The 16,929-nt window shown below is 40.0% G+C and overlaps 1 protein-coding gene across 8 annotated transcripts in view; it reads right to left on the reverse strand.

The window, feature by feature from the left end:
- CADPS2 (calcium dependent secretion activator 2) overlaps positions 1-16,929 on the reverse strand; it is a 541,525-nt gene that overhangs the window by 320,980 nt on the left and 203,616 nt on the right. For all 8 annotated transcript variants that reach the window (XM_004602056.2, XM_012935474.2, XM_055143028.1 and 5 more), the window contains exon 3: positions 15,566-15,898. In XM_004602056.2, the coding sequence (XP_004602113.2) occupies positions 15,566-15,898 (333 nt within the window). The remainder of the gene's footprint in view (positions 1-15,565; positions 15,899-16,929) is intronic.

A 16,929-nucleotide genomic window follows, 5' to 3' on the forward strand; every position in this document is an offset into this window, starting at 1 on the left:
TTTCATTTGAGTACTTAAAAGTAGGCAAAAGATGAATGAGCTAATTAGCTATAAAATTGCTCTATGCAAACTGAACTAAACTATATTAAATAATGGATCAAAATGTTGGAAAGCACAAACATAAAAAATTTAACTTCGAACATAAAAATCTTAGGACTTCCATAGCCTGGAGAATACACATGCATACTCATACATATGTGTGTGTATATGTGTGTGTGTGTGTATGAATATATATAATCTGGAAAATTTTTATATAACAAAATTTTCTTTAGTATTTCATTTGATATCAGCTTTTTCATCTTGTGCTCCAAAGTAATGTACTTAATACTTTTTTGGCCGAGTGGGATATTTGGCCGACATCTGGATGTGCTCAGAACTTACTCCTGCTCAGTGCTCTGGCACACTCCTGGCAATACTCATGGGATCATGTTCAGTGCCAGGGATCAAACCAGGGTTGGCCACATGCACAGCAAACACCTTAATCACTGTATCTCTCCAGTCCCTGTGTTAGCACTATCAATTATTTACTTACCAATTGTTCACCTCAATACATTCATAAAAATACATTCATATTAATAGTAAAATGGTATTGAAATGAACAGTTTAGTCCTAAATAAAATATCACGGATATGGGCTGGGGAGACAGAGCACCAGTGAAAAGGACATTCAAGAGGGATTTGAGTTCAAATCCTGGAAACACATGCAGCCCCCAGCCCCAGCACTGCTAGCTGTGGTTCTGGCAGCTCCTAGGATGAGCAGCATTGCATTTCCGGGCACAAGCATTGGATAGATTAGCCCAGATGACCAAGTCTCACTAAAAGTTGTACCAGGTACCAGGGTTCTTAATCATTGCATGGGATGGCCCCGAGTCCCCTCCTCCCCCCATGCCCTGCCTCTGCTGAAGTATAACAGATAGTACATGTGATAGGAGAGAACATTGTCAGCAGTTTAGAATTCATCAGGACTACTAAGAGCTAAATTAAGCATCACTTAGTGCGTGTCAGGGATTACTAAAAGTTTTTAGAAAAATTATCATATATAACCCTCAAAGGGTTCTATGGAAAGGATTGTATCATAATTCTGAGTAAGTGATGACAAATAATCTAAGTACCGATTGGTTTGAGCAATTTCCCATGATCCGTGTCACACAGTGGCAGGGCTGGGGTTTGAATCTTGCAGCTGGACTTCCAGGTTCAACTCACATTCTTTATAACACCTCACACTCAATTACCATCCTTCCAGTCCATCCACTTCTTATAGGTGCCCCCAAGAAGGATACATATTAAATATTACTGTATGATTAATGGCACACATATAACTTATTTGTTCAGTGATCAAGTCATTAAAAGGCAACTTAAAATGTATAAACAAACATGGGTAATAATATGGCAGGCCCTTGTAGAGGGAGCAGAATTTCACTTGGGTCTGGAATGAAGAAGGGAATTCCAGAAAATAATGTGAGACTTAACAGAAATTCAAGAACACATTCCCCACCTAGGATATGGATGGGGAACACAGGGTGACAGTTTCCTGCAAACTCTTGCATATAAAGAATTATTTCGTAGGAAGAAGAGATGGCAGGCAGGTGGAGGTCAAACTGAACACTGCAGCTGTTGAAAGCTTAGCTCGCAGGTATAAACTTCATTCTGGTGTCAGAAGAGCTAATTTTACTATTTTTCCATTAAAAGTTAGGTCATGATGACAATAAGATGATGCTTCAATAATATTAATCTGACATCCAGACATGGAAGGCCGCCATAATCCATAATGAAGGTACTGCAATATCCAGCTATGGCAATGGCCCTGGCCACGGAATCGAGAGCACAGAATGAAATGCTATGGAGGAAGCAGGACCACCAGGTCATTATTTGGGCTGCGAAGGCAATAAAAAAACAAATGGCTGATGGCTGAGATTCTAAAATCTGAACACGGCGACAGGCAGAGAAACATTTCACTATGAGGAGAAAAAAAAGGCGTATTGAACCTAAGAAACTTGAAAATCGTCACTTTTCAGTGGGCTGCTGTAATACAGAATAGAGTATTTGACCTGTATGACAAGGTAAAAGGCAGTTATGCCCATAATAGAGAAAATTTATATTTCATTGTCAGGGTATTTTTGAGTGAATCTGATTCACTGCAACAACTGCAACAGCAGATAATTTCCCAAATGAAACATCTATACCTTTCAAACATTTGCTCTTCCTCTGTACACAGTGCGTTGGTCCTGAAACACTGGTGATTCATAAACCCCAATGTGCTTGTCTGGAGTCCCTTGAATCAGAATAACAGCAATACTTTGCAAATAGAAAATGACATCGTTTGAAACATTTAACAGGTGGTCTTTCCAATTCTTGGCAACAAAAAGCCACAATCAATCACCACCACCAATTCACAAGAAAGAACTCAAGCTTGTACTCAAGATTAAAGACAAATGCAAGCATTTACGTGTTTTCTAGTGTAAAGCGAAAAGAATGATTTAGGACATTACGACATGAGTACAAAATGAATGTATTATTGGGTCCCCTTTAATTACTTTTTATATTTATTTGGGATTCTGGTGGTCTTCAGCCGCCGGGAGCTCTGCTCGGGGTGGGGAGGGAAGCTGGAGCCCATCCCCTCCAAGGGGCCCCAGGGAAGACAGCCAGGCATGCGGGTAAGAGATTCTCTGCCATGCTGGAGGCTCCTCTCTACACGTTCGGACAGGCCTCATGCATGAAGGTACCGGCAGAGGAACCCAGGTGTGTGTAATCCCATCAACGGACAACATCCAGAGAGACTTAAAAGCAAGCTCTCAGATGTCTTTAGCCTACTTCTCCCTCTGGGAGAAACTGGCAATCTTCTGAGAGTTTCCTGCCCACATGGGACAGCCTTGCAAGCTTCCCATGGTGTATTCATATGCAAAATCCAGTAACAAGCTGGATCTCATTCCCATGACCCTGAAGAGCCCCCAGTGCAACATCGTTAGGAGGGCCAAGTCGAGATAGACTTCTAAGATCTCAGGGAAAGGATGAAACGAGATGTTACTTAGCCAGCCCGAGAAATCGGTGATTAACAGGATATTGTGATATTGTGATTGATTGTGATTTATTTGGGAACCATACCTGGTGGTGTGCAGGGGTTACTCTTGGTGCAGTGCTAGGATACCCACTGCAGGTGGATAGAATGAACCTGGGTTTTCCGCATGGGGTCCACCCCTCTGTGTCATCTCCCTGGCCCTACTGAACACTCTTTGAGAATATAAATCAATCCTATTTTCGCCCCCAAGGCTTCCCAATTTTTTTTAAGCTGTGTGATTAGAGTATATGGTCTTTATTATGCTCAGGTTTCTACTATGCCCCATAGTAGAAACTGTGTCTGAGTCTGGCTCATACATGGTCGCTGAGTTCTGTCAAATGTTTCCTGCCATCTACTGATATGGTCACAGGGTGTGGGTCTTTCCTTTTATTGATACTGATTAACTTGCATATTCCCGATGTTGAAACATTCTGTAAACCTGAATTAAAGCACACGCAGTCATGAAGCGCAATAATTTTGATGCATTGTGGAGTTTGATTTGCCAGCTGTTGAGTTTTGTATCTTTGACCATCATGGCAGAATTTATTTATGATGTGCCTATCTGCTATCAGGGTAATGCTGGCCTCCTAAAGTCTTTGGAAGTCTGAGGAAAGTAGACTTGAATGTTTTCAAGTGTTACATAACATTCATGATAAAAATCATCTGGCATCTTTAAAGAGCTCACATTTCCCCCCATTGTCTCATATTCATGTCATCCAAAGTGGAAGAACTCACCCTCCCCACCTCCCTGCTTAAGATCATTGCAAAGATCCAAGGGGATGGGAGTAGCCTAGATATGATTAAGGAATAGTTTCTGTTGTTTTTTTAAAGAAGGTAGATTTTCACGGGAGGTTGTTGTGGTGCGGGGGGCACTGAGAATTGTTTTTCTGGAAAGGGGGCAGTGTGACAAGTAAGTTGTGCACCTCTGTATTAGTTTCCATGGACATGCCTCAGCAATCTTATGCAAGTTTCCTGTAATTCTTTTTTCCGTGGACACTTGTAGTATACTGTTCTTGAGTTTTTATCACTATAATTAAGTCCTGGGTTGTATCCGTTTTGGTTGAGACCTATATTTGGATTCTTTTTCCTATCCTTTCCACAAATGCTGGCTGACTTCGACCGTGAGTGTGGAAAGGTCGAACTGCAGCTGAACCTCAGCAAGACGATGCTCATGAAAAAACGAACTAGTCCCTGACATTCCATTTGCTCTCAATGGAACAAACATCTCCGAATACAGCAGCTATGTGTACCTGGCTCAAGAACTTAACATGAGGAACAGCTTGGCGCCAGAACTGTGCAGGAGGAAGAGAGCAGCGTAGAATGTCTTCAAGAGCATCGAATAAGTGGTTAAGAGGATGATGGACCTCTGACTCTGGACACATCTTTAATTCCACCATTCTTCCTGCATTAATGTATGCCTCAGAGACCTGGGTCCTCCACAAACAGGATGAGAATGCTATCTTGGTATCCCAAAGAGGAATCGAAAGAGCTATGCTAGGAGTATCACATCTCACTCAAATGAGAGAAGGAATCTGGAGTTCCGACCTCTGTCGATGATCAAGAATCAGGGATGCTGTCTCGTTTGCCAAGACATCAAAAATCAGATGGGCCAGACACATAATGCGATTCTGAGACGACCGCTGGACTAGAGCTGTTACCAACTGGATTCCACAGGATGTCAAAAGACTGTGTGGCTTCCCACCAACGAGATGGTCAAACTTCTTCGTTAAAACACTAAATGAACGGTTTGAGGCTCTTCCTATTCTTGGAGCGAGCAGATATCACTGAACTACACTAGCACGAAACAGGGACAAATGGAGACGTTACTGGTGCCCGCTCGAGCAACTTGAAGATCAAAAGGAAGACAAGTGATACAAGTGATTTCCTTTCCCAAGCTAGTGAAACTCTCTATTTCTTCAACATTCTCTATTTCTTCCTCTCTTTTCTTCTCAACTGGGACTTCTACAATGTGGCTATTTTTCCTCTCAATACCGTTCCACAGAATTCTTAGGTGCTTCACATTATACTATTCTCCTTTCTGTTTTCTCCTTGCTCGTCTTTCACAACCTTTCAATTCAACAACTCCCTGGATAATTATTTAACATGAAGCCCCTCTATTATAGTATTTAGCTTATAGTCTTTTGAAACCCATTAATTTTGCTTAAAGACTTTAACATTTTCTATGACCTTTGAGTAAATCTCATTTAATTTGCCCATGGCTTTTCTGATTTTACTTTTATGGTTACAGTTGCTTTAAATTCTTCTTCAAGCAGTACTTCAAGCAGTACTCAGGTCCACAGCATTTGAATGGTCCCTTTCATCTGAGTTTTCTCCATCTTCTGTGGCAAATTCTTTTGTGTTCCCATTATGCTTAATGTTGTAGGTTAAGTACCACGCTCCTCTTCGCCTGCTGGGCAGGCCTTCTATTAGATGTACCGGTTGTGGATGTAATTCTTTTTTAACAAAAATATTCTGGTGTCTGGCACTTTATAATGGCAACTCCTGCCCCTCGATAGACTTCAAGCCTCCGAGGATATTTCAAATGCCTGAGCTATGGTGACATGTTTTTACCCCTTTCTGTGTCTTGCATTGTCTGGGGCTTTGCAAGCACGGCTCCTTCCAGCTCTCTTTTTTTCCAGGGCCTATATTTCACTTCATTAATCACTTAGTTGAAAACGCCAGAGGGAAGTTGGTATCTTTATGATCCACAATCTTGCTGGCATTCGTCCCTCCAGTGAAATTCCTATCGATTTTCCAGAATTCAGAAATTTCTGCCCACTTAGAGCCTTCTTTCAATTCTCATTAATGCTCAAGAGAGAACTGGGCGATCCACATGCCAATCAATGCCCAGTTCTTCCTGGGTACTCAGCTGCAGGGTTCCTTACTCTCCTCTACAATTCAGTAGTGATCATGGCATCAAACTTTCTGACTGTCAAGTCATGCATCTTCGAGCCTCACTGTGCCTCTGTGAAGCATAATACAGAAAGCTTTTTGAAAGCAGCCACTGGGCCTCCCTTTCCTTCGTGGACTGTTTCAGTGATTCTGAGGCAGGGCGAAGCATTTGGTGATTTTTAAAGCTCTTTGGGTCATTTTAATATGCAGTCAGTGTGGAGTACTAAAGGAATCCACATAATCTACTTAATACCAAATTATAATACTGTTTTCCATTAGCTTATGTTGTGCTGTAGATATACGCCTGGTAAGACACTAACAATGCCCAGACAGTTTTTATTTATAAATCTGTCTTCAGACCACAGGCAAATACTTAGAGGGAACAGACCAAACCTTGTCAATTTCTGAATCTGTATTGCTTAGTCCTGTAACTAACAATGCTATCGCTCCAGTCCAAAAAAAAAATATTAAGTATCATAAAAACTAATCATGATCATGGTTTCATGCTCCTTCTTGCTTTATCTTAAGATATCAAAACTGGGTCAGAGGAACAGCACAGGAGGGAGCTAAGGTACCTGCCTTGCCTGTGGCTGAACCCAGTTTGAATGTCAGGCCCCACGTTTGGTTCTCTGAGCAGAGGCAGGGGTCACTCCTGACAAGGAGCCGGGAACAATCTCACAGCACTGCCAGGGGTGGTGCAAAATCCAAAATAAATCAAAACAACAAAACTGCCACAAGACATTTACATGAATATCTTCCTCAAACATTTTTGAGATTTAAAATTACAGACACCAAAAAAACACATCTTGCTCAGTTTCAAGCTTCCTGTCTGGGGAGTGATTGCTGCCATCTCTTATAAATATCAGCTCCGTGGAATGATCACTGCAGCTTTCCTTTCTGCCAAGGCGGAGAACTGTGTGACGGCAAATATATTATGATCACATGCTATTAAGTGGAGAAGAAAGTTAATAGTGGTGAAAGGAAGGAGAAACTTCCTATGTCATCCACACTTTTCTCCCTACCTTACTTCTGCAAACCCCAGATTGGGGATGGGTGGGGGCACTTGAAAGGGTTTCAGAAGGGAAGACCTCTCGGATCCTGGACCTCCAAAGGAAGACTGGCAGTGGCAGGCATGAGAAACACAGCCAAATGCCAACGTTTGTCCATCCTTTAAAACTCCTAAACTCCAAGTGTTTAACTGCTAAAGCGAAAATGTAGAAGCCTGAACATTCCTTTGTAGCCATTAGTAGTTGCTGCTGTCTAAGCCCATACAAATAGGCAAACACTTCTGTCGTATTCCTTCACACTCTTCTTGTCATCCCTGAAAACAGAAGGTTTTATGGTGGGGGTGGGGGTTGTTTAGGGAGAAGATTTCAATTCACTTTTCTTTGACTCTTTGGTAAATAGGGGTGAGCCACTTCATTCAACTAATGGAATGAGTTTATGAAAGATTAATGATGGCTGCTTTGGGGAGGAAAAATGAGATTTTAGATAGCTGAAAAATTCAGCTGTTTGATCTTCTTAAAACACAAAGAGAGGCAAATGGACATATGCTGTTGATAAGCTACCTATATTCAGTATTTAAAACCATCCTCTTAGGATCCTATCTGTCTCTGTGTTCAATATATCTTCCTATGTCCACTATTCAGACTGTCCTTTTACTACTGTACAACATTCTAAAGTCTCAACATCACCCTGAACAACTTTTCCCGTCACCTCAAATGGCAGCCCTATCTCTTCTAACACCCACGCCAACAGTGACAAAGACCATAGTTACCCAAATGCCTGGTACACCTCCCCCCATTCTGAGCACAGGCTGAGCATCTTCAGATTCTGGTGAAGCTTTTCAAAAGTCTTACCCAAGACTATTTCAAACTCTTCAACTGCAAGATGAAGAGGCAGTAACATACCTCACCTCTACCATAGAGGCAGGCAGGGGGCAAGGGGTGGGGGTGATGGGAGGGAACCTGGGGACACTGGTGCTGGGAAATGTACACTGGTGGAGGGATGGGTGTTGGAATACTGTATGACTGAAATCCAATCATGAACAGCTTTGTAAGGGTCTATCTCACAGTGATTCCATAAAAAAGTTAAAAAAAGAGTGTGAAATGAAAATTACTCTTAAGAATAATAGTTTTAATATCAACTAATTTTAGTTCTATAAAAGTATAATGATATTTACTTAAAATACACGGAATTTTCTAACGATCTGAAATTAAACTTTTTGATAGATTGTTCTTTTACTTCTAATTACTGCACTTCTAATATTCTGATTCAATTAGATTATGGCTAACAACTTCAAATTCTTGCATTACGCTTTTAGTTTTAGAAGCACACTTTTAGCTCTTTTCTATATTTAGCCAGGATTTGGTTCCATGAACATGCACTAATGCAGAACAGTATTCACAAGCCAAGGATCTCAGAGCAGAACAGATAGTTTAGATAGCACAGTAGATCATGGATAACATACTGGGGTTGTTATTTACATGTTACTAAAGAAACATGAAAAGAATAAATTTCCAATGCTGGAGCAATAGTACAGTGTTGAGTAACACTGGTTAGTCCTTTCTCCTCTGCCACAGGGAGCTTAGCATTATTGAGTTGCACTCATCACAGTGCTCCCAAGGCGCTCTTCTGTCTTTACCCTTTCTCTGTCTTTATCTCTACCCTCTCCTTGGTGCTCTGCTTCCCCTACCTGTTAATCACTTATCTCCCCAAATCAGACCCTGTAATTTGTAAAGTCAGATTCTTGCAGGGCTCTAGATTTTACATAGGCAAGTGAAATACTGCTTTTCTCTTTTCTTTATGTCATTTGCATAGTTTGCTTTAGAGCAATGTCCTTTCTGAAAATACACAGGAAGACAGTGACTGCTATGCTTTTGTAAACTGGGAATTAATTGACCCCAAATATTTACTCCTGAGCATCTGTCATATTTACTCAACTTAAGCCTCAGTCGCCCTTATTTCCTAAGCACCCCAAAAGGAGGGTCCCAATGAAGAGATTGGATGGATCTAGAGCAAGCTATGACTTCCCTGGCATCAAAAAGGGACAGGCCAACCACCATAAAACTTATAAGAGCAGAGTCCTGGACAAACTCTGTCAGGATGTAAAAAAAAGTAACTAGTAAGTATCCTGCTGGGGTTAGGAAGGACTAATCTGGGATATATAGCGAGAAGTCCCCAGGAGAGCCACTCTTTAAGCTTAATATATTTCTTACTGTGTCCATACAAGATCACTAGAAATATTATTAGGAAGTAAATTTAAGATGACCATTTATATGGATCTAAGGAAAGGGGAAAGTAAAAAGTCCCTCAATGGTATTCTGCCCCTAGGTGGATCTACTTGCAGGAGAAGTTTTTGTCCTGGTCCCATGATAGAAGCTTCCCCTGAGGGAAGGCTTTACTTATGTTGATTGTGCTACCTCAGCTATGTGCAACTGCCCCCCCAACTCTTGGTGATTTTGCACTATAAGTCTGTGAGACTGGGCAAGAGAGAAGATGGGAATACAGGACAGTGGAAGACTGGAATAGGAGAGGCAAAGAGCGAGACTAGGATAGGATGGAGACTGGAATAAAAGGCAACTGATCACCAACCAGTCTTCCTCTCCTTTCCTCCTGTGTTGGTACATCACTGTTGGCTATCCAGGGTGGGGGAAGTGGCTTCTGACCACTGAATGCATGCATTGAGCCCACACATTTTTGAACACACAGTACAGCAGGTAGGGCATTTGTTTTGCATCTGGGAAACTCAAGTTTGCTCCCTGGCACCCCATGTGGCTCCCAGAGCCTGGCCAGGAGTGAGCCTTGAGAGCAGAGCCAGGAGTAAGGCTAGAACACCGTAATGTATGGCCCAAATATAAGTAAAAGAAAAAAAGAGAGACAGATTTTTCTACAAAGGAGGCCATGCTTTCTCAGAAACAATGAAAACTTGTTTGAGCTGCAGGAACAGAGGCTGTCCTCTGCATTCTTTTAATTTACTTCTACTTGGCTACTGGAGCTACTACATCAACTTGGGCTATCATAAAGATACTAATACCAGTAGAATACCTGATAGATAAAAGAAAGATGGAGGCAGCTGAGTATCTGAAGCAATACCTAATAATTTTACAAAGTTAAAGTCAGAGCGCACCCCACAGATGCTGAAGCTCAGAGAACACAAGGACCACTTTAAAGAAACAAAACAAAAACACCATCCCCTAAATATATTGCATTGCCAAGGTATGGGAAACTATGACAAGAGAAAGTCAGAGGATCAAAACACACCTCACCATTATAAAGTCAAAGACAAAAGCTTCATCAGACATCATAAAATATGCAAAATAAAAATAGCAAAGGAGCTAAAAAAGATACTCTCCCTCAGAGAAGACACATAGATGGCCAATAAGCACAAGAAAGGATGTGCATAATCGCTCGCTAGTCAAGAAGTGTAAATTAAGACTGTTAGGTGTTGACTCACAATTATGAGAATGGCTATCATCCACAAGTCAAAACACAAGTGTGGGAAGGATATGGAGAGAGGAAACCTTATATATCACTGGTTGGAATGTTAGTTGGTTCAAACAATATAGAGTTTTTTCAAAACGTTTAAACACAGAAATTCAATATAACCCAGTTACTCACATCCTGGTAATTCCATGAAGAATATGAAAACATTGTTTCAAAGACATATATAGCATTTACATGCAACCCCCCATGTTTACTGGAGGATTATTTACAACAGCAAAAAAATTGAACCACCTAAGTGATCACTGAATTACTAATGGATAAAGATGTAGTCTAGATAAACATTGGGGGAATATGACGAAGTAATGATGAAACCCTGCACTTCATTGCAACATCATGAATGGAACTAAGAGCCATTACTCATAGTGAAGACTGAGAAAGACAACTATCATGTTTTCATTCTTATATGCTACATCAAGGAACAAGACAAATATGTAAAGAATAAAAATTTAAGATACAAATACAAATAGTGTTCTAGCCCAGAGGCTCCTAAACTTATTTGCCTTATCTCCTCCTTTTCAGAAAATTACTGAACTCCTGGAATTCTACCTCCTTCAAGAGAATAAAAGAGAAGATCCTAATGCCCTATTACACCCATGTTAATACTCACCAATCCTTACACACATCCTTCCAGCAAACATAGGGTGTGGTATCATCCACATCAACAATGCTGTTTTAGCCTGTCAAATCAATTTATGGTAACCACAGAAAGGGAGGAAGATGAGTTAATAAATCAGGAATAGAAGGTCAATAGTGTAGTGAATTACAGACTTGGATTTTTAGTAGTGATCCTAATGGAGTAATAGAGATGTTGCTTTCAGTGACAGGACACCTAAAACTTACACAATGCTATAATGTAATACTATTTCGGAAAATTTTCTTTTCTGTGTGGCACTTGACAGTGCTTAGGGGCTTACTCCTGGCACTCAGGGAACACTCCTGGTAGACTTAGAGACTGTATGGGATAATGGGGATCAAATCTGGGTCACTTGCAATTGGCCACTTGCAAGACAACACCCTACCCATTGTACAACACTCCAGCCCCTTCACAAATTATTTTAAAAGAAGAAATATTTAGAGTGTTAAAAGATGGTAAAAAAAATAAAACATGACAGTTCTATATCCAGTGAGATTATTATTTGAACATGAAGGAGAAACATTTTCAGACAAAAATATAAAAGGAATTTGTTGCCAGTAATTCTGCCTTGGAAGAAATGTGAAAATAAGTTCTTGAGATGTAAGTTAATTAGATCAGAAACTTGAATCTACATAAAACAAAGGATGTTAGAGAAGGAACGAAGATATATGTGTGTATATAATATCTGATTTTCTTATTCTTTATAGTTTACTTTTGGAGGATTTGCTTTTGAGGCTACATCCAGTCATGCTCAGGGATGACTCATGATAGGGATCACAGAACCACTAACAGTGTTGGGGATTGAAAGCAGGTCAGCCACGTGCAAGACAAGCCACCCTGCCCTCTTCTCTCTCTGGCTCTAATAGTTTACTGTTTAAAGCAATACTAGTAACAATGTATTTGGTGATTATAGTAGATAGTGACATGAATGACATAAGCATGTGAGGGAGAAATTGAGAATCTTTAATAGAAAGATAGTTATGGTTACTTTTATTTATTTTTATTTTTTTGCTTTTTGGGTCACACCCAGCGATGCACAGGGGTCACTCCTGGCTCTGCACTTAGTAATTGCCCCTGGTGGTGCTCAGGGGACCATATGGGATGCTGGGAATCGAACCTGGGTTGGCCATGTTGCAAGGCAAATTTTCTACCCGCTGTGCTATTGCTCTAGCCCCCAATGGTTACTTATATGAAGGTAGATCATTTGTATTTTGAAGGTAGATCAATTGTGTTCTGGTAATGTATTTTGAAACTATGCAACAAACAAGTTTCCAATATGTCTTCATACAAACAAGTGTGAGGCTGGCGAGATAGTACAGTGACTGAGGTGTGGCCTCTGCCTGTTGGGACCCTAGTTCCATCTCTGATACTTTGGCCCCCCAAGCACTGCTGTGTGTACAGCACCCAGGACTTGAGCAGTACTGCATTCTCAGGCCTGACCACTGACCTGCTGGCCAGGTTGAGAGAGATTTACCAGAAGAGGTCCCTCTGCTCCCTGTGGATCACTGGGGAGCCCCCTTCCCCAACCTAAGTGAACAAACACAAAAAACCCAAGTGTAATGGCCAGGTAGATAGTTGAACCGAGAGTAATATAATATTCCTTGGTACACCAGGGCACCCCAGGGCCCACTGAGCCCAGCCAAGTGTATCCCTGGTGTGCGCTGATCAGGGCCAGGACAATGAAGTATCCAGCCTCCACAGGAGGGTGGAGTATGATCGGAAGTGACTCCAGTTCCTCTTACACACTGCTGGGAAGGTCCACCCCAAAAGAACAAAAATGACACAAACCCAAGCATAAGTCATCTATCACAAGATGACATACAAGGAAAGGCTATAAAATATTCATTGAAATTAGAGACGGTTTTATAAAGCAAGGGTGGGGAAGGAAAGCAAACACAAGGAAATGACAACTTTCCTGGAGACTGCAAAACTCAATCACATCCTTGGTTTCAATACCCACAAGCCATTTTAATGTCAAAGGACATCTGAATGACAGTGAAAAACTGCAACTAGATGCTGTTTTCAGGAAGTCCCTGTCAAAAAAAGAATTCAGCTGGCTACAAGGAAAAAGATGGAGATGATATAGCATGCTAAAGCAGCGCCAAAGAAAGTGGAAGGAGTTCTATCAGTGTAAGCCAAGGAAGATTACGTAGAAAAGATTGTCAGTTATACAGAGAGGGACTTTATAAGATGATAAATTCCACCAAAACAAAGTAGTCCTAAATGTAGGATCTTTACAGAGCATGGATATACACATGGCAATACTGATAGAGCTGAAAGGAAAATTGAACAAATTGGTTACTATACTGAGATATTAAACTTAGAAATGTGTTCTACTCATTTGAACACAGATGGAGGAAATCTACACCTCCATCTGTGTTGCAAGCCATAATGCCCCAAAATAGAGAGAGATTATGGGGAATATTGCCTGCCACCGAGGCAGGGGTAGGGTGGGAAAGGGGGGTATACCTGGGATATCCGTGGTGGGGAATGTGCACTGGTGGAGAGGTGGGTGTTTGATCATTGTGTGATTGTAACCCAAACATGAAAGCTTGCAACTATCTCAGGATGATTTAATAAAACATAATTAACAAAAAAGAAACCTACACCTCCACAGCTCTGGTATCATACTGATACTGAAAAACATAAGCAAAGTTCTCATTTAATGTGTGGGGAGAGGGGCAGAAAGATAGGATGCTTGCCTTGCACAGGACAGCTCACCTAGGTTTCATCCCTTGCACCATGTAGTATTCTCCTAAGCCTATCAGGATTCCTGAGTAGTCTTACCACACAGAGTACACCTCCAGGAGTAACCACTGAGCAATGAGCCAGGAATAGCTTTTGAGCATAGCCAGGTATGGCCCCCAAACTCAATAAAAAGACAAATAAATGCATTTTCTAATAGACATAAACTGACAGTTATTTTATGACCCAGTAACATCCAGTGTAAATCCAAAAGCATAAGAAATAACTTATTTTAAAACTACATGTGGTCTATAGAATTCTGGCTTATAAGAGTACTTTATTTTTCCCATATAGGTTTCCTCAATCAAGCAAACTGTATACTTAAATAACAGCTATGAAACTTTTAATCTGAAATTGATAACTAAGTAACATTAATCTATATTCAACTACAGAATTCTGGCCTATAAGAATATTTAATTTTTCCCATATAGGTTTCCCCAATCAAGCAAAATGTTTACTTAGATAACAGCTATTGAACCTTTGAATCTGAATTTGATGACTAAATGACGTTAATGTAACTCCATAATTCAACTTGATAGTGAGATATAGTTTCATTAAAAATTAATCCCACTTGCATTTTTTAAATATAAAATTTTGTTTTTCAGTCATCTTTCATTACTATCAACTCACCACTTGATTTAATATAGCATAAAAACAATTAGGATGACTGCTCAAGTTGCTTGCAGGGTAAAGATGCCACATTTCTTTATTATGAATAGATAATTTGTTCATTTGAAATGACCCCAAATTAGAAATGCAAAGTAATAGATACAAATAAATATGGAAAATAAGAAAAGTAGTTTTACTAAAAAAATTTAAAATAAATTGGGGCTGGAGCAATAGCACAGCGGGTAGGGCATTTGCCTTGCATGTAGCCGACCCAGGTTTGATTCCCAGCATCCCATATGGTCCCCTGAGCACCACCAGGGGTAATTCCTGAGTGCAAAGCCAGGAATAACCTCTGTGCATCACCAGGTGTGACCCAAAAAGCAAAAAAAAAAAATTAAAATAAATGTATAGTACATCATAGAACTTTTAACAGAGATATACATTTTATAATAAAGGTTTGTCAATTTAAATTACAATTAGGACATAGTTTAGTAACTCAAACTTCAAAACAAGCAAACTAAATGTAAATGTGGAAGGAACCTATTACATAAATTATAGGTTCATAGAAAAATAGGAAAATGGTATTTTCTTCAGCTTTATACATGTATGATTAGAATAACAACTAAAGAGAAAATACATTATTCACTCTCATCCTTTAAATTATAGTGTAGCAATCATCTTTTATACCTGGCTAAGTGAAAGGAAAAAAGCTGAACTTTCAGTTGCATTGATTATACTAAGAAGAGCACACCAATAACCAGAATTATGAAAAATTATTTTTCATTGATGAACACCTATTATGGATTTTCCACAGAAGAAAGTTCAAAGAAGGAAATTATTTTAACTATTCAGGGCATGCACTAAATGCACCCACCTGGCACACTTCCAATGTCTTAAAATTGAGCACAGGTAAGTAATTATTTACTGGATAAAATGAATTGATATTCTTTCCCCTCTACCAGATCACTATTACAGAGGCTTCTTTCAAACACCACTGGGCATTAGAATTTAATTTCACTCAACTTTTCACAAAAATGTTACCCAAGAAAAGTACATCTCCATACGCCGTGAATACTTGCTCATTCTGTGAGTCGGCCAAGGTAATGGGAAAGAGATGGCACTTACCTGACATGCATTATAAAGGAGTTGGTGTTCTAGTTTTTTAATACCCAGAATCTGCTGAAACATTTCATAGAGTTGCTCCTTGCTCAGAATCAGTTCAGACACAGCGCTGAGGGAAAGTCTGTTTGGCTGCTTGCACAGGTCTTCTTCCCCCTTATAAATGGCATCATACTTGGCTATCCACGAGCTCAGCACTGTCTCTTTGCTCAGGCCATCGATTTCAGGCAAACTCCGCACACGTTTTTCGATGTTTTTCTTAAAAACCTCTCTGAAATCATTTGCAGAACATCCTCCACTCTGCACCATTCTGGCCACTCGATCACTCTTCAGAAACACCTGAGAAATAAGAAGCAAAAGAAAAAAACACTGTTGATGACGAGGCATGGATATTAATGCAACTTGTTCCTGTAATCTAGTCATGACACCAAATACTCTTAAAAATTAGTATAACTTAAAAAAGAAACTTCATGGCAACTAATGATATCAAGAAGACTCAAATCTCAGATATTGAGATGTTTAGGTGAGTTGAGTACCGAGTCCAACATTGACCTAAATTTACTAGCCCCCTCCCACCGGCAAAAGCCTTTCTATACTAAATCCTTCATAAGCTGGTTAAGATGACAGGTCTCCTGTCTGTGCTTGGGGCTTCTGAAAAGTCCTTTAGCAGGAAGAAGTTTCTCTACTGCTTGGACAAGCATATGAAATTAAATAATATAGCAGATCTAGTATCCAAGTGAATACCCATCATATGGACTATTATTTAAAACTTCTCCACTGTGGGTTCATCTGTCACCATCTCTGATTTCTCTGGTCGCCCAGTATATCACATATTCTCAAAACTGGAAAGAAAGAAAAGTATCTAAGAGATTTCTAGATGTCCACCAAAAGGTTAAGTATTTTTTTAAGAGAATACACACCAAGTATATGTGGATAGTCATATGTATTAATATGATAACTTCCAAGAAATGTCAGACTTACAAACTCTGCCAATATTCATTAGCTATTTATTCTATTTATTCTGTCACCCATATTAAGATTTTCCTATGAATTTCTGCAAATCTCATACAGGACTGCTTTTATTTCTTTTTATGACAAAAATTCTCGCAGAAATTTTTTTTAAATGCAGGACTATTTAAAATGCAGCTCCAGTAACTTAGGTATCTGAAGATCGTGGAACAAAATTTTTATCAACTTTTGTTTCTCCTTTTTAATGTGGGATCTTGGGAAATTGAACCCAGAGCCTCACACAAGAGAGGCAGGGCTTCTATGGAGCTCTCTCTAGTCATCAATATTTACCCTAAGAATACTGAAGCTGAGTGCCAATCACTCTCACATTAGAACCCACTCCTTGATCATGCTCTGATCAT

Source organism: Sorex araneus, chromosome 1 (genome assembly GCF_027595985.1).
Source record: "Sorex araneus isolate mSorAra2 chromosome 1, mSorAra2.pri, whole genome shotgun sequence".
NCBI classification, from domain to species: domain Eukaryota; kingdom Metazoa; phylum Chordata; class Mammalia; order Eulipotyphla; family Soricidae; genus Sorex; species Sorex araneus.